The sequence below is a fragment of the Lipophrys pholis genome, assembly GCF_963383615.2.
Source record: "Lipophrys pholis genome assembly, chromosome: 7".
In the NCBI taxonomy this organism is placed as follows: Eukaryota; Metazoa; Chordata; class Actinopteri; order Blenniiformes; family Blenniidae; genus Lipophrys; species Lipophrys pholis.
Window position 1 is genome coordinate 31373992 of NC_137638.1, and position 17162 is coordinate 31391153.

Sequence of the window (17162 nt, forward strand, 5' to 3'; positions counted from 1 at the left end):
ACATAATAAATACGTTTTTATAAATTATTATTGTTATTGCACCACTTATTGCACAGTTGGAGTGGAGTGATATTGTCCGGTTGTGGTGTGCAGTGGTCTACTGGGAGCAGGCTTGGTTGAAGAGTCTGACTACAGCAGGGAGGAAGGACTGGCGGTATCTCTCGTTCAGACACCGCGGGTGGCGAAGCCTGTCACTAAAGGAGCTGCCCAGTGATGTGACGGTACCATGTAGGGGGTGGGAGACGGTCTCCATCAGGGATGAAAGCTTCTTCAACATCCTCCTGTCTCCCACCACCTCCACAGGGTCTAGGGAGCAGCCCAGGACAGAGCTGGCCTTCCTCACCAGTTTGTTCAGTTTGTTCCTGTCTGCAGCCGTAGTGCTGCTGCTCCAGCAGACCACTCCATAGAAAATGGCTGATGCCACCACTGAGTCATAAAAAGTCCTCATGAGTGCTCCCTGCACTCCAAAGGACCTGAGTCTCCGCAGCAGATGGAGTCTGCTCGGGCCCTTCTTGTAGAGAGCTTGGGTATTGTTGGACCAGTCCAGTTTATTGTTCAGGTGAACACCCAGGTACTTATAAGAGTCCACTATCTCAATGTCCTTTCCCTGGATGTTCACCGGTGTGGGGGGAGTGGATCTCTGCCTGCGGAAGTCCACCACCAGCTCTTTGGTTTTACCCGCATTGATCTGGAGGTGGTTCCGCTGGCACCAGTCCACAAAGTCCAGGTTGAGTTCTCTGTACTCCGCTTCGTCGTCGTTGGTGATGAGGCCGACGATGGCGGAGTCGTCAGAGAACTTCTGCAGGTGACAGGTGGATGTGTTGTGGGAGAAGTCTGCGGTGTAGAGGGTGAAGTGGAAGGGAGCCAGGACCGTCCCCTGTGGAGCCCCCGTACTGCAGATGACCAGGTCAGACACACAGTCCCTTGTCCTCACAAACTGTGGCTGGTTGGTCAGGTAGTCCAGGAGCCAGGATGTGAGGTGCAGGTCAACTCCAGTGTTCTGCAGCTTGTCCCCCAGAAGCGTGGGCTGGATGGTGTTGAAAGTACTGGAGAAATCATAGAACATGATCCTCACAGTGCTCCCAGCCCTCTCCAGGTGAGAGAGAGATCTCTCCATGAGGTAGAGGACGGCGTCCTCCACCCCGATGCCTGGCTGGTAGGCGAACTGCAACTGGTCCATCGATGAGCTCACCAGGGGGCACAGATGGAGGAGGACCAACCTCTCCAAGGTCTTCATCAGGTGTGATGTCAGCGCCACCGGCCTGAAGTGGTTGAAGTCCTTGGGGCGGGAGGTCTTCGGCACTGGTACCACACAGGTCGTCTTCCAGAGCTGTGGTGCTCTCCCCAGTTGAAGGCTCAGTTTGAACATGTGCCCCATGACCCCACAGAGCTGGTCTGCACAGGTTCTGAGGAGTCTGGAGCTTATGCCATCCGGACCATTTGCCTTCCTGACCTTTAGCCTCCTCAGTTCTCTGTTCACATGGGCTGTTTTGAAGGACAGGCTGGAGCAGGGGGGCTGTGTGCTGGTAGTTGTGGGAGTGAGGGTATGGCTGACACTGAGGGGAGCAGAGAGCGGTGTGCAGGGGGGGATGGGATGGGGGTGGGGACAGCTGGTGGTGGTGATTGCAGTGGGATGGAATGGGTCGGGGGAGGGGCGGATGGCTGTTCAAATCTGTTGAAGAAAATGTTCAGATCATTCACCCACTCCTGGTCCCGAACCAGCTCGGTGTTGGAGTCCTTGTGACCCGAGATGGCTTTCAGGTCTTTCCAGACTTCGCTGACATTCCGCTGCTGCAGCTGTTCCTCCATCTTCCTCCTGTAGCTGCTTTTCCCCTCCCTGATCTTCCTCCTCAGCTCTCTCTGCATAATCCTCATCTCCTCCCTGTCTTTTGATTCAAAGGCCCTCCTTTTGTCCTTGAGGAGGGCCCTTATTTCAGGAGTGGTCCACGGTTTGTTGTTGGCAAAACAGCGTATGGTCTTGGTGGGTACTGTGTAATCCACACAGAAGTTTATGTAGTCTGTGATGCAGTTCGTGAGGCTGTCGAAGTCCTCCCCGTGGTCCTCATAGAACACTTCCGATGCAGTTGTCTCAAAACAGTCTTTGAGAGCCTCTTCTGCCTCATCGGACAAGATTTTAATGGTGCGGGTCACAGCTGGTTGTCTGTGTACCAGAGGGGTGTACACAGGCAGGAGGTGCACGAGGTTGTGATCTGATCGGCCAAGGGGAGGGAGAGGAGATGAGGTGTATGCCCCCTTGGTGTTGGCATAGAAAAGGTCCAGTATTTTATTGTCTCTGGTGCAGCAGCTGACGTATTGTTTGAAGGTGGGCAGAGTAGAAGAAGGAGAGGCATGATTAAAGTCCCCAGTGATGAGGAGGAGAGCCTGTGGGTGTTGTGTCTGCAGCCTCTTTGTGAGCGAGTGCAAGACATCACACGCTGAGTGGGCGTTAGCAGAGGAGGGAATATACACAGTTATCGCGATAACGTGCAAGAATTCCCGTGGCAGGTAATACGACCTAACGGCTAACGGCTAACAGTTCAATGTCCTTACAGCAGAGTTGTTCTTTAATAGTGATGTGCCCGGGATTACACCATCTATCGTTCACAAACACTGCCAGCCCTCCTCCTTTCCTCTTACCACTCTCCTTTGTCCTGTCTGCCCGTATCAGTTGAAAACCATCCAGCGTAACGTTTGAGTCCGGTGTTAGCTCCGTTAGCCAGGTCTCCGTGAATAGCATCAGGCTACATTCCCGATATTCCCTCTGATGCTGGGTTAGTGCCGCTAGCTCGTCCATCTTGTTTGTAAGGGATCTTACGTTCCCGGTGACAATCAATGGTAGGACGGGTTTGTAGCGTCGTTTCCTGTTGCGGTGTTTTACCCCGGCACGGCCTCCCCGTCTCCTCCTCTTCAGCCCGTTGGGAACATCGGGTCTTTCGCCGGTTAGCTTAGCTGCGTTACCGAGGGCTAACAGCTGATCCCTAGTGTAAACAATAGGACTGCTGCAGCACCAGACCTTCGCGGTCACAGATGTAGCCAGTAAAGTTATTAACATGAGAAAAACCAAGACAGACTTGGCCAGAGTTATATCCATCTTGTGGCAGGATGATTGTTGTACAAAAAATCCATGAAAAGAACAGTTAGTAGGAAAAAAGCCAGGAGCTGTTGTACCGTGCAGCCACTCGGGTAGCGCACCGTGAGCAAGACAACACAATTCAGAAAAAAATTTATGAGTTCCGGTTCCAGTGCAAAGAGGATGGCAGCCTAATTTTCCAGCTCCCCGAAGGTTTTATCAACTCACCCCAAAAAACAAAAGAATGAGGAAAGGGGTTATTACTAGAAGTGGATTAATCATGGGTTTGACCTAAGGTGACCCAGACTCGAGGCAGAGTTGAAGTAGCTCTCCGGACTTGCACCCATGTGAGGAAGCTCGCTCCGAGGTTAGCCTGCAAAGTATCTTCAACGAATTTGGGAATTCAGAAGAGACAAGGCACAACTCTCCAACATTAAGCAAGAGTTAAAGAGAGCAAACGACAGACTGGACAAAGTGGAAGGGAGAATTGATGAAAGAAAGATGAAAGAGTGTGCTTCAAGCAACATCAATACTCGTCAAATTGCTAACGCAGTGCCAGGCTAGCTTGGAAGCGAGGCTGATTGACCGGGAGGCCTGAGCGTGGAGAGACAATTTGAGGATTTATGGTATTCTCGCAGGTAAAGAGGGCACTGGTATAGTTGGCTTCCTGGATAACTTGCTGAAAACCTCACTTGACAGAGATTTGGGGGTTGAACGGGTGCATCGAGCTTTGGCACCGAAGCCCACCGGCACACACACCAAACTGCGCTCCACAGCTGGTGGACCAAAGAAGAAGTGATAAAGAGAGTGTGGCAGAAAAAAAAAGTGTTTTCCATGACAACATGCGGTTCTATGTTTAGCACGACTTTCCTCCCGAAGGATTAAAGAAATGCAGCAAACACACCAAAACCAAAAAAGTGCAGAAAGAAAAAAGTTTCAGATGCCATATCTTGCAAAGATGCGCATCTTTTATGATGATGGCACCTGGCTATTCCAGAATGCTACGGAGGCTACGAGGGACATGTCTGCGCGAGGGTTTTCAGTTATGTGGTGAAGAGCACTGCCACACCAGACCAGGAGGAGCTCCAGCTCCTGTCCACCTGGTAGGTGGCGGGGAGGAGCGGAAACCAGGTCAGAAACCAGGACGTTGTGTGCAGCGGCGCACAATCGAAACACCAGCGTTCTGATTTTAAGGACAAACATGAGTTCAGAAGATGGCCCCCCCAAGACACAGATTATTCACTGATGAATCCGTTTTCTGCTGACTGCAGATAAGTTCAATTTGATTTTATTATGAAATATGTAGCCTACATTCCATTTTGATTTAATTAAATATGCAGATTAATATGCACATAGTTTTCCCTAAAAACTAGTCACGTCTGATCATGGTTCACACTTCTGTTATTATTCTTATGTTTAAAATGAAACGGGACTTGTAAGGCGGAGCCCCCTGGATTTATTTTTCTTTTCTTTGGACTTTGGCTGTAATACTGCCACATCTCAGGGCTCCACCACTGCTACGTGGGACATTCCCTAATGAGGGCTTTGACTTTACAAAGTCCAGCAAGGCTCTTTTGAAGCGAGCCTCAACATCGGATGCAAGTGTTCTGAACTGCTCCGGTGATGTTCTGTTCCACACCGTTTTATATTGTTTTTGTTTGTGTTTCTTGGGAAGGATGGGTTTAGTATACAAGTTTTCAGGGACAACAGGAGAGGATGTGTGACAGTAAATGTAAATAATAATAATAGTAGACAATGAATAGGCAAATCCTTAAAGTGATTTCTTTTATTGTGAATTGGATTTTAAATCCAGCCAACAGGAGGCAGATATTCCATCCATCCATCCATTTTCTCCCGCTTATCCGTTTCCGGGTCGCGGGGGTGGCAGTCTGAGCACTGTCACCCAGATCACATTGCACCGATTAAGAACCTTTCCTGCAGGTGGTGAGCCCACGGGAAGGTGGCGCCTGGCGTGGGACATGAACCATCTACCTTGAGATTATGAGTCTCATGCTCTACCAACTGAGCTAGCCGGGAGATAGAGGCAGTTATCAACAAAAATAAAAATGGAAAATGCACAGATTGTGCTCTTGCAAAAGACACACCTCACTCCACCATCCATCCATTTTCTCCTGCTTATCCGTTTCCGGGTTGCGGTCTGAGCACTGTCACTCAGATCGCATTGCTCCGATTGAGAACATTCCTGAGGGTGGTGAGCCCACGGGAAGGTGGTGCCCGGCGTGGGACATGAACCCTCTACCTTGAGTTTGCTAACTGAGCTAGCCGGGGGACCCCTCACTCCACCAGAGCATGAAAAACTTAAAAGAATGGGCTTTTCAAAGATATACAATTCATCTTATAAATCAGGTCATAGGAGAGGCACAGCAATTTTGATATCACAACAAATATCATTTGAACTGGTTTCAGAGAGAACTGATAAAGAAGGGAGATAAATAGTAGTCTCAGGGAAAATACATGATGTTATTATAATGATTTGTAATGTTTATGCTGCCTCTGGAAGTGATGTTGCTTTTTATAGAAACACATTTGATTTGATGATAGGAGGCACAGGGGTTGTCATATGTGGTGGAGATTTGAAAATAGGTCTTAATCCAAAACAGGACTCATCCAAAAAGTTAGAGTTGCTACTCGACTACATAGGAAAGTTAATGAAATATTGACAGAGCTGGGAATACTAGATTTATGGAGGGATTTCTATCCATCAGGCCGTGATTATACTTTTTATTCACATCCACATGATGTGTACTCAAGAATAATAATTTTTTAGTATTAAAGAGAAATCGTCATAGAATAACTGGTTGTGTTATTGGATGTAGACATATCTGACCACGCTCCCATCTTCTGTACTGTTGTTATTAACAATAGCCTGGGTAGAACTTTGTGAAGGTTGAACACAAATGTCCTGAATAACCCAAGATTCATATCCCAAATGAGAGTGGAAATGAAAAAGTTTCAAGAGAAAAACAATAATGGAGAGATTGACTCTTCTAAAGAATGGGACACTTCAAAAGCTGTTTTTTGAGGGAGGAAAATACCATTCTGTGCCTATTAAAAGAAACAAAAACAATTAAAATTTATAGACCTTAATAAAGAATTGAAAGATCTTGAAACAAAGCATAAAAGAGAACAAAAACCAGAAGTACTCGTTAAAATAAAAGCAAATAGAAAGGAAATAAAGATGAAAGATGAAATACAAAGAACATTCAGAAATATTTCAAGGGCCTTTGTACTCAACCCCAATGAGAAGGCTATGGAATCACAGGACTGCCAAAATTAAAAGGAAATAAATGTGGAAATATAAAGAAAATCAAAAATACAAAAAATATACAAAGGTAGTCATATTCTTGTTCTATCTTGTCTTTGCTTATTCCATTTTGTCAATGCTTCTCCTATTTTGTCTTTTCCATTTGCTTTTAGTCATTGTACTTACTCGATGAGTCAAGCCTGGAAAAGACAAAAGCAATACAATGCAAATAAGCAAGGGCTGTGGGGGGTCTTTCTCTTCAGGGTGACTAGTCGATACCTGATCACACCATTCCTGCTTGCAGTGGCTATGTAGTAGTAGGAAGTAGATGCATATGCACGTTTATTTGAAGTAAAAGAGGGAAAGTTAAATATGACGGGCATGGACGAATTGAGAAGAGGCTACGACATAGCCACTGTATGCCACCCTTAGTCACACAGCGAATATATGTTTCCTCTCAAGTCCCAAATGCCATCTCTCGTTCATCGGTAAACCCGGAAATATAAATACGAGGATGAGTGGACACGCCCACATTACACCAAAAACCAACATAATCAGCAGATTCTTAATCAAACTAAATACTTTTGTGACCAAAACAAAGAAATGACATTTGCAATATTGTACAAGAAATCATAAATGTGTAAAAGGAAAAACAAATTAAATACTTCAAACTTATTCTTAATGCAACAGTGCCATCTATTGGCATGAACAAAAATTGCTCAACATGACGTCCTTCAAGCAGGAATGGTGTGATCAGGTATGGACTAGTCACCCTGAAGAGAAAGACCCACCCACAGCCCTTGCTGATTTGCTTTGTATTGCTTTTGTCTTTTCCAGACTGCTTGACTCATCCAGTAAATGCAATGACAAAAAGCAAATGGAAAAGACAAAGACAAAACAGGAGAAGCATTGACAAAATGGAATAAGCGAAGACAAGATAGAAAAGGACTATGACGACCTTTGTATATTTTTTGTATTATTGATTCTCTTTATATTTCCACATTTATTTCCTTTTAATTTTGGCACTCCTGCCATTCCATAGAAGGTGACCAGCAAATTGACAGTTTCTTAAAATCTCCCAATTTGCCTGTGATTTCAAATTAACAAAATTAGATATTAACGGCTCCTGTAACTGAGCTAAAGTTTAATATAGTTATGGAAAATTATTATATGCTACTGAAGAATTCTGTTCTTCTCTGTGTCCCGCTAAAATGTTTTTATTTTTGTCTGTGTGACTCAGGCCTTATTATCTAATTTACAGACTCAGCGGACATGTTTTCCCTTTGCTTCAGCGCAACTGCGCCAGCATGGTGGGAGCGAGAGAGATTTCTCACCCACAGGTGTGGACCCGTGTTTTCGAACTCTCCGCCCTGGTGTAATCACTACACTCACCCCGCCCCTCCGCGTCTCTTAAAATATTAGCTCGAAGGTTGCACATGGCACATGCCCCGAGCAGATTCACTTATGATGTCTGCATTGTGTGTGTGTCTATTGAAGCTTCAATAAATATTCTTTACAGAAGAACTCTGTTTCACGTCTTTATTCCAAGAGCAGCAATAGAAGAAATCCACAACAATAGCCATCTCCACTCTAAAAGCAAATAAATCACTTTGCCTTGATGGCTTCTCCTCAGAGTGGTATAAAATCTTTAAGGCTGAGTTAATGCCAATCCTTCTCCAAGCTTGCAATATAACATTAACAGAGGCGAAAATACCCCCATTTTGAAATGAGGCGGTGATCTCTGTCATTCCCAAGGAGGGGAAAAGCAAATTATATTGTAGTTCATACAGACCAATATCAGTGTTAAATGTTGACTAACAACTTTATACATCCATCCTCGCCAGAAGACTGCACAAGATTCTGACTCAACTTATACATAATGACCAAACCGGATTTATTTTGCAAACACTGACTCATGATAATATTAGACAATCATTACACATATGTGGTAGCGGGGAGTGCAGTGGGTGTTACTTCAGGGAGTATCGACCCTGCCTACACGAGACTCGGACTTGGCTGGCTCCAGCTGTCAGTACCTGGTTAGGGCCCCCATTCAAGGATATGAGTGCCATTGCCTTGTGGCTTACCATTACTTGGGAAAGGCTTTAGGAGTAAACCCCGACAGGAAATCAGGAGTGAAGCCCCAAAGGCGGTTGGTGGAATGCTGTGACACCTTCTGGCAACACTAACTGTATCAGCTCGTCCTTTCCGTTGGATCCTGCCAGCAAGGCCAAGAGGGGGACTCTGACGACTGGGCACCCCATGATCTCCATAACCTTCGCCCAGGCCTGCGCCCTTGGGAGGTCACTCCAGTGTGGTGCAACTACCATAGTCTTCTGTGACTGACGGATGCCAACAATTACACATACTACATCATATTCAACAGAATAATCTTGAAGCTTGCTTAGTTTTAGATGCTGGGAAGGCCTTTGACTCCCTCTGAGTCCTTTGAAGCCCTCGGCCCCGATAAAAGTAAATAGATACCGCTCAGACACTATTGTACTGGAACGTGGCTCGAGGCAGGGATGCCTTATTTCGCCCCTGCTATTTGCGCTCTATATAGAACCCCTAGCACATTGAATAAGACTGACTCAGATTTTTAAAAGCATCTGCATTAATGTAGAAGGCCACAAGGTGGCATTATATACTGATCATGCCTTGGTCTACATCAGTAATCCTAATTCACTCCCCAAATGAATGGATCTTCTAGAAAAATTCGGTAATTATTCAGGATATATATGAAATATACAAAAAACACAAATATTGGCAACTACCAAACCACAACACAACTTTGAGAGAAACTCCATATAAATTGGGATCAAAATATATTTAAATATCTTGGAATATACTTACCTAAAAGAATTCAAACACTGGCGAGATAAAGTATGACCCCCTTCTTAAAGAAAATTAAAGAAGACATACACAGATGGAATTTGGTTTCTTTTCTCGGTCTTAGCCACAGAATTGATTCTGTAAAAATGAATATCCTGCCTTGATATCTTTTCTTATTTCAGGCACTCCCTGTAGAAATTTCCTCAAAACAATTTTCGGAATTGAACAAGATTATTTCCAGATTTATTTGGCAGGGTAAAAAACCCAGGGTTAGATTTAGAACAGTACAACTTCCAAAAGAACAGGGGGGAATGGAACTTCCTAATTTTAAAGATTATTATTATGTAGCCCAGACTAGACCCCTAGTTAATCCGTGCAACCCATCATTTCAAGCCAGATGGAAGGATAGCAAACTCTCTACTCTGGTAGAACCCCCAATACAAGCAGTCCTACCTCACAAACATTTGGGAAGATTCATAGAAAAGGTACAGAACCCATGGATTAAAGTACAGTTACAAATCTGGAATATGATGAGAGAAGAGTACAAAATAAATGATCTACAGATAATTCAATGGAGTGCCTATGATTCTCAGTTTTAGTTTTGTGGCAAATTATACTTTTATTTAGTTGAAAGGCTTATAAAGATTTTTCTGCTCATGAATTTTGCCGACCTTTCCAGTAACTGGAGGTGTGTTTCCAGTGTTTGGCCTTAGAAATGAAGGCAGGAGTAAGGCAAGTGTTTTGGATTGATTCCAAAGGTGGAACCCCAGGATACCGACCGTTCAATCTGTCCATGGTCCAGAACCCGAACAGAATTTCAGCTCCCTGCGGGGGTCCATCCACCTCCAGTCTATATACCATCCCACTGTGCTGTGTTCTACTGTGTGTGCGTTTCCTCTAAAGAGTCTTGAAACGACTTACCTGGCCGGCGTACTCCACGTAGTCCTGCTGGCTGGGCCGGGACCCGGTGCTGCTGGTGGAGGAGGCGCTGCCCTGCTCGGTGCGACACAGGACGATGGCGTACTGATTGAGGTTACCACTGCGCTTCACCGTCACCGCCACCGTGCCGGCCTTCTCATTCACATTGTAGCTGTGGAGGTGTTGGAATAGAGCAGGGCTTAGCACACTTATTTCAACCTTTCTGCTCACAAAACCCCGGACCAGACAGAATCGTGAAGGAAGGAAGGAGGGTTCACTCAGATTAGTTTATTATGAAATTATAACTTTTCTATTATTCACACAGATTCTTACAGATATTTATAATGACCACGTTTGTACATCTCAAAGTTTATCAATAAATTATTCTCTAACTAATTTTCATCCTGTGATACCTGAAATATTAATGTAATTGAATCTAATCTAATCTTTTAACAGTTTCTGCAAATGGTTCACATTTAAACTTCATTTAGATGCATCTCCTTCCACTGATCCACTTTAAGGTTTTTCTTTCCAGATAATAATCCAGTCAGAAAGTATTGTTTCTCTGTTACCTGTAACTTGTATTTCAGTTGGGATACTTATTCATACTAATGAAACTCAAACATGCTCAAAGTTAAACTTCAATGTTTGCGATGCCTCTGATGTCCAGGGACTTAAAGCCAAAAAAAGACCTCTGTCTTTAGTCTGTAGTGATTTACAGTGTGAAAAGTGATCAACCAAACCTCTGAATACAATCATGACATAAACTATGAGGGAATATGTGCGATCTTCAATCAGCCAATGAAAAGTGAGCGAGTGTGCCGAAACATGTTGCTGCTCAATGCAGCTTCCACACAGCGATCAGTCATTTCACAGGCATTCTGCTTCATTCTGATTAAAGTCATTGAAAAGTTGAGAGATTCTGCAGAAGTTCAAGTCACAGGCAGCAACATGACGTGCTGCGTTCTGATCTGCTGAATGTTGTGTGTAGAAATTTGACATTAACACACATATCATCAATCATGCACATCAGCTTTCATATATGTGGAATTTGAGGCTCTGGGAGGAATTCATACGAAGAAATTAACATGTTTTGGAGTGTTTTTATTGTGTCTTAAAGCAGGTGTCAACCAACCTTCAGCAGAGTAGATGCTGTTTTTTTTTCAGCTGCTCTCATGCGACTTTTGTTTTAGAATTTAAAATGATATATTCTCTGTTGTAAATCTACTTAGGTCTAGTAAACTCTCTTCTATGTTCCTGCTTTACTCTTGGCTAGGGTTGCAAACTCCCTGAAAACAAAATAAGGGACACCTCACTGGCAGGGCCAGTGACTCAATTGCGTTCACCGTTCCTAGGGAAGGTTTTTTTTGCTCTCTTTTTTCTGTATGTGAAACCATTTTTTTACCATCTGACTTGAACCTGAATTTTCGCAGATGCATATTAATTGTGATATGAATACATTGAAAACAGATTATTTAGCTATTTATTTTCATTGCAAAATACCAAAATTAACAGAATAAAATCTGTATTTTTCTTAAATAGAAACCTGTCTTGCTTCATAGCATAAAAACACATATTTCTTTAACAGAACTCCGTCTGGCTTAACTTACAACTGAATAAATATAAAATCTACTTAAACATCCACACCAGGCAAAACGATCTTTTTTCTCACTGAGGTTCTCTAAAGCAAATTTCATCCACACCTCACTATAAACTAGGGTTCGGTATACCAGTACTGTATTGGTATCGCGGTACTGAGGCCTTTAAAACGATACTATACTGAGACCGGCCGGGTACCAGTATCTTTATTTAAAAAAAAATTTCGCGTAGCGTCACTGTGTTGTAATTTGCACCAATGAGAGTAGTCAGTCTCAATGGGCGAAGCGTCGGCCCGCTGCTCCGCTTTCTCACTTTCATTCACTTAGGATTTTGTAGACGTGGGAGTGTGGCGAATGACCGGGGGATCCCTCGAGGTGGAGTCCACGTTAACGGAGGGTGCGCGCGAGATATTGACAGCTCTTTACGCTATTGTGTGTGTGTGTGTGTGTGTGTGTATGTGGGGGGGGGGGGGGGGGGGGGGGGGGGGATGTTTTGGACAATCGAAAGTGCGGAAAACAGCGCTCCAGTGTCTTTTTTAATTTTATTTTTTAATTTTTTCAATTCTTTTTTTCACTCCGGTTTCTCAGAAATGGGGTGCACTCCTGTGCTTCGACCAGAGATCCGCAACTGAATAAGAGCTTCATACTCATTTACGAACAACATTCCTGGACACAACTTCAAAATAAAAGTCAAAATAACGTATTTTCAAAACAATCTTCTCCCAACCGAGCTTGTACTTTGAAAAGAATACCGGAAGCGTATGCGTAAATGACATGGCGTTTGCATCCATGTGAGAATTCGCATGCGTAACTGACTCAAACGATCCTTGGAAACTCCGTAAAAACAAATCAAGTGCATCACTAATGGAGCAGCAAAGAGCGAGAGTCTGGCAAAAGAGAGGAATAAAAGAATGAGGGAGAGAGACAGAAGGGAAACAATGGCTGCTGCTACATCTACAAGGCCGCAACTTGTTGAAAAAATAGGTGCGCAAAGTGCTATATGGAAGTACTTTGGCTTCAAAACAAATGAGCACGGTGTCGCTATTAACACCGAAGCGCCACTCTGCAAATGGTGTTTAAGAAGATGTCTGGCCAAGGGTGGAAACACTACTGACATACCACATAGAAATTTAGGAGTAGATTCCTGTTCATAAACCACTATATAACGCGTTCTATTTCATCCCTCCATTTCAGCCGCGATTCGGCTTGTTTGAGTGATTACACGCCGTGTTGGTGAGTACTTATCACATGTTTTCGTTTTACGGCGTCTTCACTCTGAATAGTTTCTCTACGGCTGCGCACTCATTTTCATAAAAGCGACAGCGGTCGACTTACATTGGATTATTACAAAGCCGATTGCGAACCGCGAGTGGTGTCTCTGCTCGACCCGGTTCGTGTCAAGATATGCAGTTTGGGTGCTAAATGTGACTATGTGTGTGAGCTTATCTCGATCAGATAAGACAAGCGGGAGCGGGCATGGACAGAATTAGTGAAAGTGGGGGAGACAGAGAAGGAGAGAAGTTTTTCTGGGGAGGTTCGGTTCCGAACCCTGGTTCCTCCACACAGAGATTGAAGTAGCTTCTGGAAGCTCACTTGAATCTCTGGTTTCTGTGGTGGGGGGACTCAAGTCCGTACTATGGTGGTGCACGTGAACGTGGTCGTTCACGCGCGTACACGGAGAGGTGGGTTGCAGCTGTGTGGCTGCAGCTTAATGACACATTAAAACACATTGCATGTTAGCTTCACGCTAATCTAACAATTTTTGCCCCGACAAAGCTCTCTTACTGTTCGGTGGTGTTGTGTTCAGCACTGTGTGAAACGTGCCTCCATGGCCGGGGGAAATCCTTTGATTTGCGGATGTGGGCAGGTCTTTCGTGTCCCGGGGAAAAGAAGACCTGAGTTGTGTTTTGTGGCGTTGAACACCGGGTGGTCCACAAAACAGGCTGTGAGTGCCCTGCGCTTCTTGCGTGGGTGCAGAAGCGAGCTTCAGGTTGGCAGGCACAGGGCGCTGCACGGCTGGAGGGGAACAAAGTTGGCTTGCAGCTGTGTGTGTCACGTTGAAGAAAAAGAAAAGAGAAACAAAAGTACGTTCCACGGCTTTTCCAGCTCGTCCTGCGAGTTGGAAGTGTTTAGTGCCCAGTCCGCGTGAAGTAACGGGTCAGAGTTTCCTGGGCGTTTCTTCCGGCTGTGGATGGAGTTGGTGGATCCTCCTGGTGGTGAGGTGCAGGGATGCAGCTTCCAAGGAGGGTCACGTGACTAACTGCGAATTTTTCCAGTGGTGACTACATGTTTCTTTGTTCTCAAAGAAATGTGGTCACCCTTCCCCCGCCTCCTTTGTCCGGAGGGGTGAGCATGGTTGCCAGGCCCAACATTAAGCACGCCTGTCGCTCACAGGGATGTACACTGCCTGCTGGTGCACGCTGTAATTCGACAAGGACCTTGTCAATACCCTGGCCACCGGACGTAATCTGTGAGGCAGCCTCGTGGACATCGCAGACAACATTTGCGAGGTTCTATACAGTGAATATGGCGGTGCCCCACCCACTGGAGGTGGTTCTGTGACAGCACCCTTTTGGGTAGTGAGGTGGGTGTTTTCCTGAGTTGGTGATTCGTCGGGACCTTGTTGTTTACGTCATCCAGTGCTTAAAGCACTGCCTCTGGCGGTCTGGAGTGATGAAATAGAACGAAAGTGAGATGTTCTGTGTTTCCTGTGTGGTGCGCCCCTCCTCTCTCTCTCCCCTTCTCTTAGTGCTGCACTCTCCAGGGACAAGCACACACACCTGAGGCTGATCATGATCAGCATGGTACTTAAGCCGGCAGCTGATCGAAGGGCACAGCCGGATTATTGTCGATCTCCCGTCTCGTCTCCGACGCTTGCTGCACTGCTGTTTTGTTTTTTCAGCCGTACTCCGGCTCGCTTTGTGTTTTGCGGAGAATAAACTGTTCCTTTTTACCTCAGATTACCCGCCTTTGCTTTTGGTTGCTTCGCCATCACAGAATAATCCAGCCAAAGAAAGGAATGGATCCTGCGGAGGTTGAGCAGATGCGATCTGCGCAACAGATCCAGGGCGCACGGGTTGGGCAGCACGAACAAGCACTACAGGGCGTCGCCGATGTGGTTCGGGAGTTGGCGTCCTCAGTCGACCGGCTCACGACGCAGGTGGAACAAGTCTGTCCCCAGCGCCTGGACACCTACGCCATTGGCTCTGATGATGTCACCAGGTTAGCCTTTTTGATGAGCTTATTGGAGGGTAAAGCTTCGGCTTGGGCAGCAGCCCTGGTTAACTCTGGTTCCACTGTGTGTAATACACTGGACTCTTTTGTAGCTGAGATGAGGAGAGTTTTAGATCATCCCGTTCGTGGTAGAGAGGCTGGTAAGCGACTCCTCTCTCTGCGGCAGGGCGCCTCCTCAGTCGCTGAATTTGCTATAGATTTTCGCATTTTTGCGGCAGAGTGCAGTTGGGGTTCTCAAGCCCTACAGACAGTTTTTATGCAGGGCCTAAATGAGGACCTTAAGGATGAGCTAGCCGCCCGTGATGAAACATCTAGTCTGGAGGAGTTCATTTCCCTCGCCATTAGACTAGACAATAGGCTTAGGGAGAGACGTAGGGAGAGGTTAGCTAGGAGAGCTCCCCCTCACACAGCACCTTGGACCCGACCATCTCCTCCGCCTCCAGTTTCGTCTCTGAAGCCGTTTTCCTCGGTGGGTCCTACTGACCCTCCACGTGGTCCAGTTTTTTAGTTTCCTCCTGAGGAACCCATGCAACTGGGAAGAGCACGGCTTGACCCAGCTGAACGTTGTCGCCGAATGGACCAACGTCTGTGTGTTTATTGTGGCCAGGCTGGCCACTTCGTTGCCCACTGTTCTGAGGTGCCAAAAGAGCGGGCTCATCAGCCCACAGGGGGGCGCTGATGAGTCAGACCTCCGTATCGGACCCCCCCTGTGAGCGTCTCACCCGAAAAGGTACTATGAACCACTCCGTAGCCTCTCACCCTGTCCTGGCGTTGGTAGACTCTGGTGCAGATGAGAGTTTTATTGACTCTGATTTTGTGAACCGTAACAAGATTCCTGTTGAGCCTCTTCTGGTCCCCAAGAGGATTTCTGCTCTGGATGGCAGATTACTAGCCCAGGTAACCCATCGCACTACCCCCATGTCCTTAATACTTTCGGGCAACCGTTGTGAACTCCTTTCTCTTGATTGTCTTTGCCCTCCACACCCCGGGGTGTTGGACCGTACGAGCCAGGGTTTTAGAATTTACCCACTCTGGGACCCGTCTTCAAAAAACCCAGTTTTCACGCTTCTAAAACTCCAGCTCGTCTGGATGATAGGTCAAAAACAGCTCGTTTAGGTTAACCGGCTTGCTTGCTCGTGTGGACGGCCCCTTAGTACATCAGGCACATAGAAAAATCAACAACTAAAACTCTGCCTTTTTGATATAGTTCATTCATTCAATTATCAAAAATGCAAATTTTGAGAATTTGTCAAAGGTTTTTTCAGCATTCATTTCGTCTTTCCTCCACATGACATCATCAGAACTGTTGGACATTAAACACTGTGAAGTGCAGTGAAGCTCTTAGAAACAAACAGGTCTCGGTTACCTCTTGTGCTGGAAGCTGATGACCGACCACTGGATGTGGAAAACGTTGTCGCTGACCATGTTTGGTTTGCTATCTTTCACCAGGAATTTGAAGTGGTCCATGGTTTTCTGGACGTTCTCCTGATGCAGCACGTAGCGGATCAGACCCAGATTAATGTCAGCTGGAACAGAACAACAGGATTTTGACAATCCGCACACAGACTAGAGGGGTTTTAGTGATTTTCATGTGACATTTTCCATAGAAAGTTTAATTCAATTAGCCCAACAGCTAAAATAAAGTAATTCTGAAATTTTTAATGAGAAAACTGAAACTTAATGGAGTCAAAGAGAAAACGGTATCAAACGCTTGTAAGGCAAGTGAGCACACTTTGGACTTTGTGCATCTCTTCGTGTTTTCTTTCAGACTAACAATCGTAAATTGTATGGAAGATCATTGTCCTAACTATTAAATGAAGGATTTATTTGTGTAGTATTTCTTAAAATAGCACAAACACCACAGTCTTTGTCCTTCTTGCTATTCTCAAAGTGGGTCGTCCAATAACTGACGGGTTGGTGGTTCAAATCCCGCTCTATCCGAGTCGTTGCCATTGTGTCCTTGGGCAAGACACTTCACCCACATTGCCTCGTATGAATGGTGCATGAATGTTGGTGGTGGTTGGAAGGGCCGTAGGTGCTAATTGGCAGCCACGCCTCTGTCAGCATGCCCCAGGGCAGCTCTGGCTACAACGTAGCTTACCACAACTGGTGTGAATGAATAATGGTTTCTGTATGCACTTCGAGTGACCTCGAAAAAAGTGCTATACCACATTTATTGTACGACAGACGTGAATGGTCAGTTGTAGGAAACCTGAAATTTTTGCAGTGAACAAGATAATTTACA

The 17162-nt window shown here is 45.5% G+C and overlaps 1 protein-coding gene across 1 annotated transcript in view; it reads right to left on the minus strand.

The window, feature by feature from the left end:
* fras1 (Fraser extracellular matrix complex subunit 1) overlaps positions 1-17162 on the minus strand; it is a 442407-nt gene that overhangs the window by 39515 nt on the left and 385730 nt on the right. Inside the window, exons 52-53 of the mRNA XM_080467793.1 lie at positions 16284-16443; positions 10089-10257 (exon numbers count right to left, since the gene is read on the minus strand). Coding sequence (XP_080323919.1) covers positions 10089-10257; positions 16284-16443 — 329 coding nt within the window. The remainder of the gene's footprint in view (positions 1-10088; positions 10258-16283; positions 16444-17162) is intronic.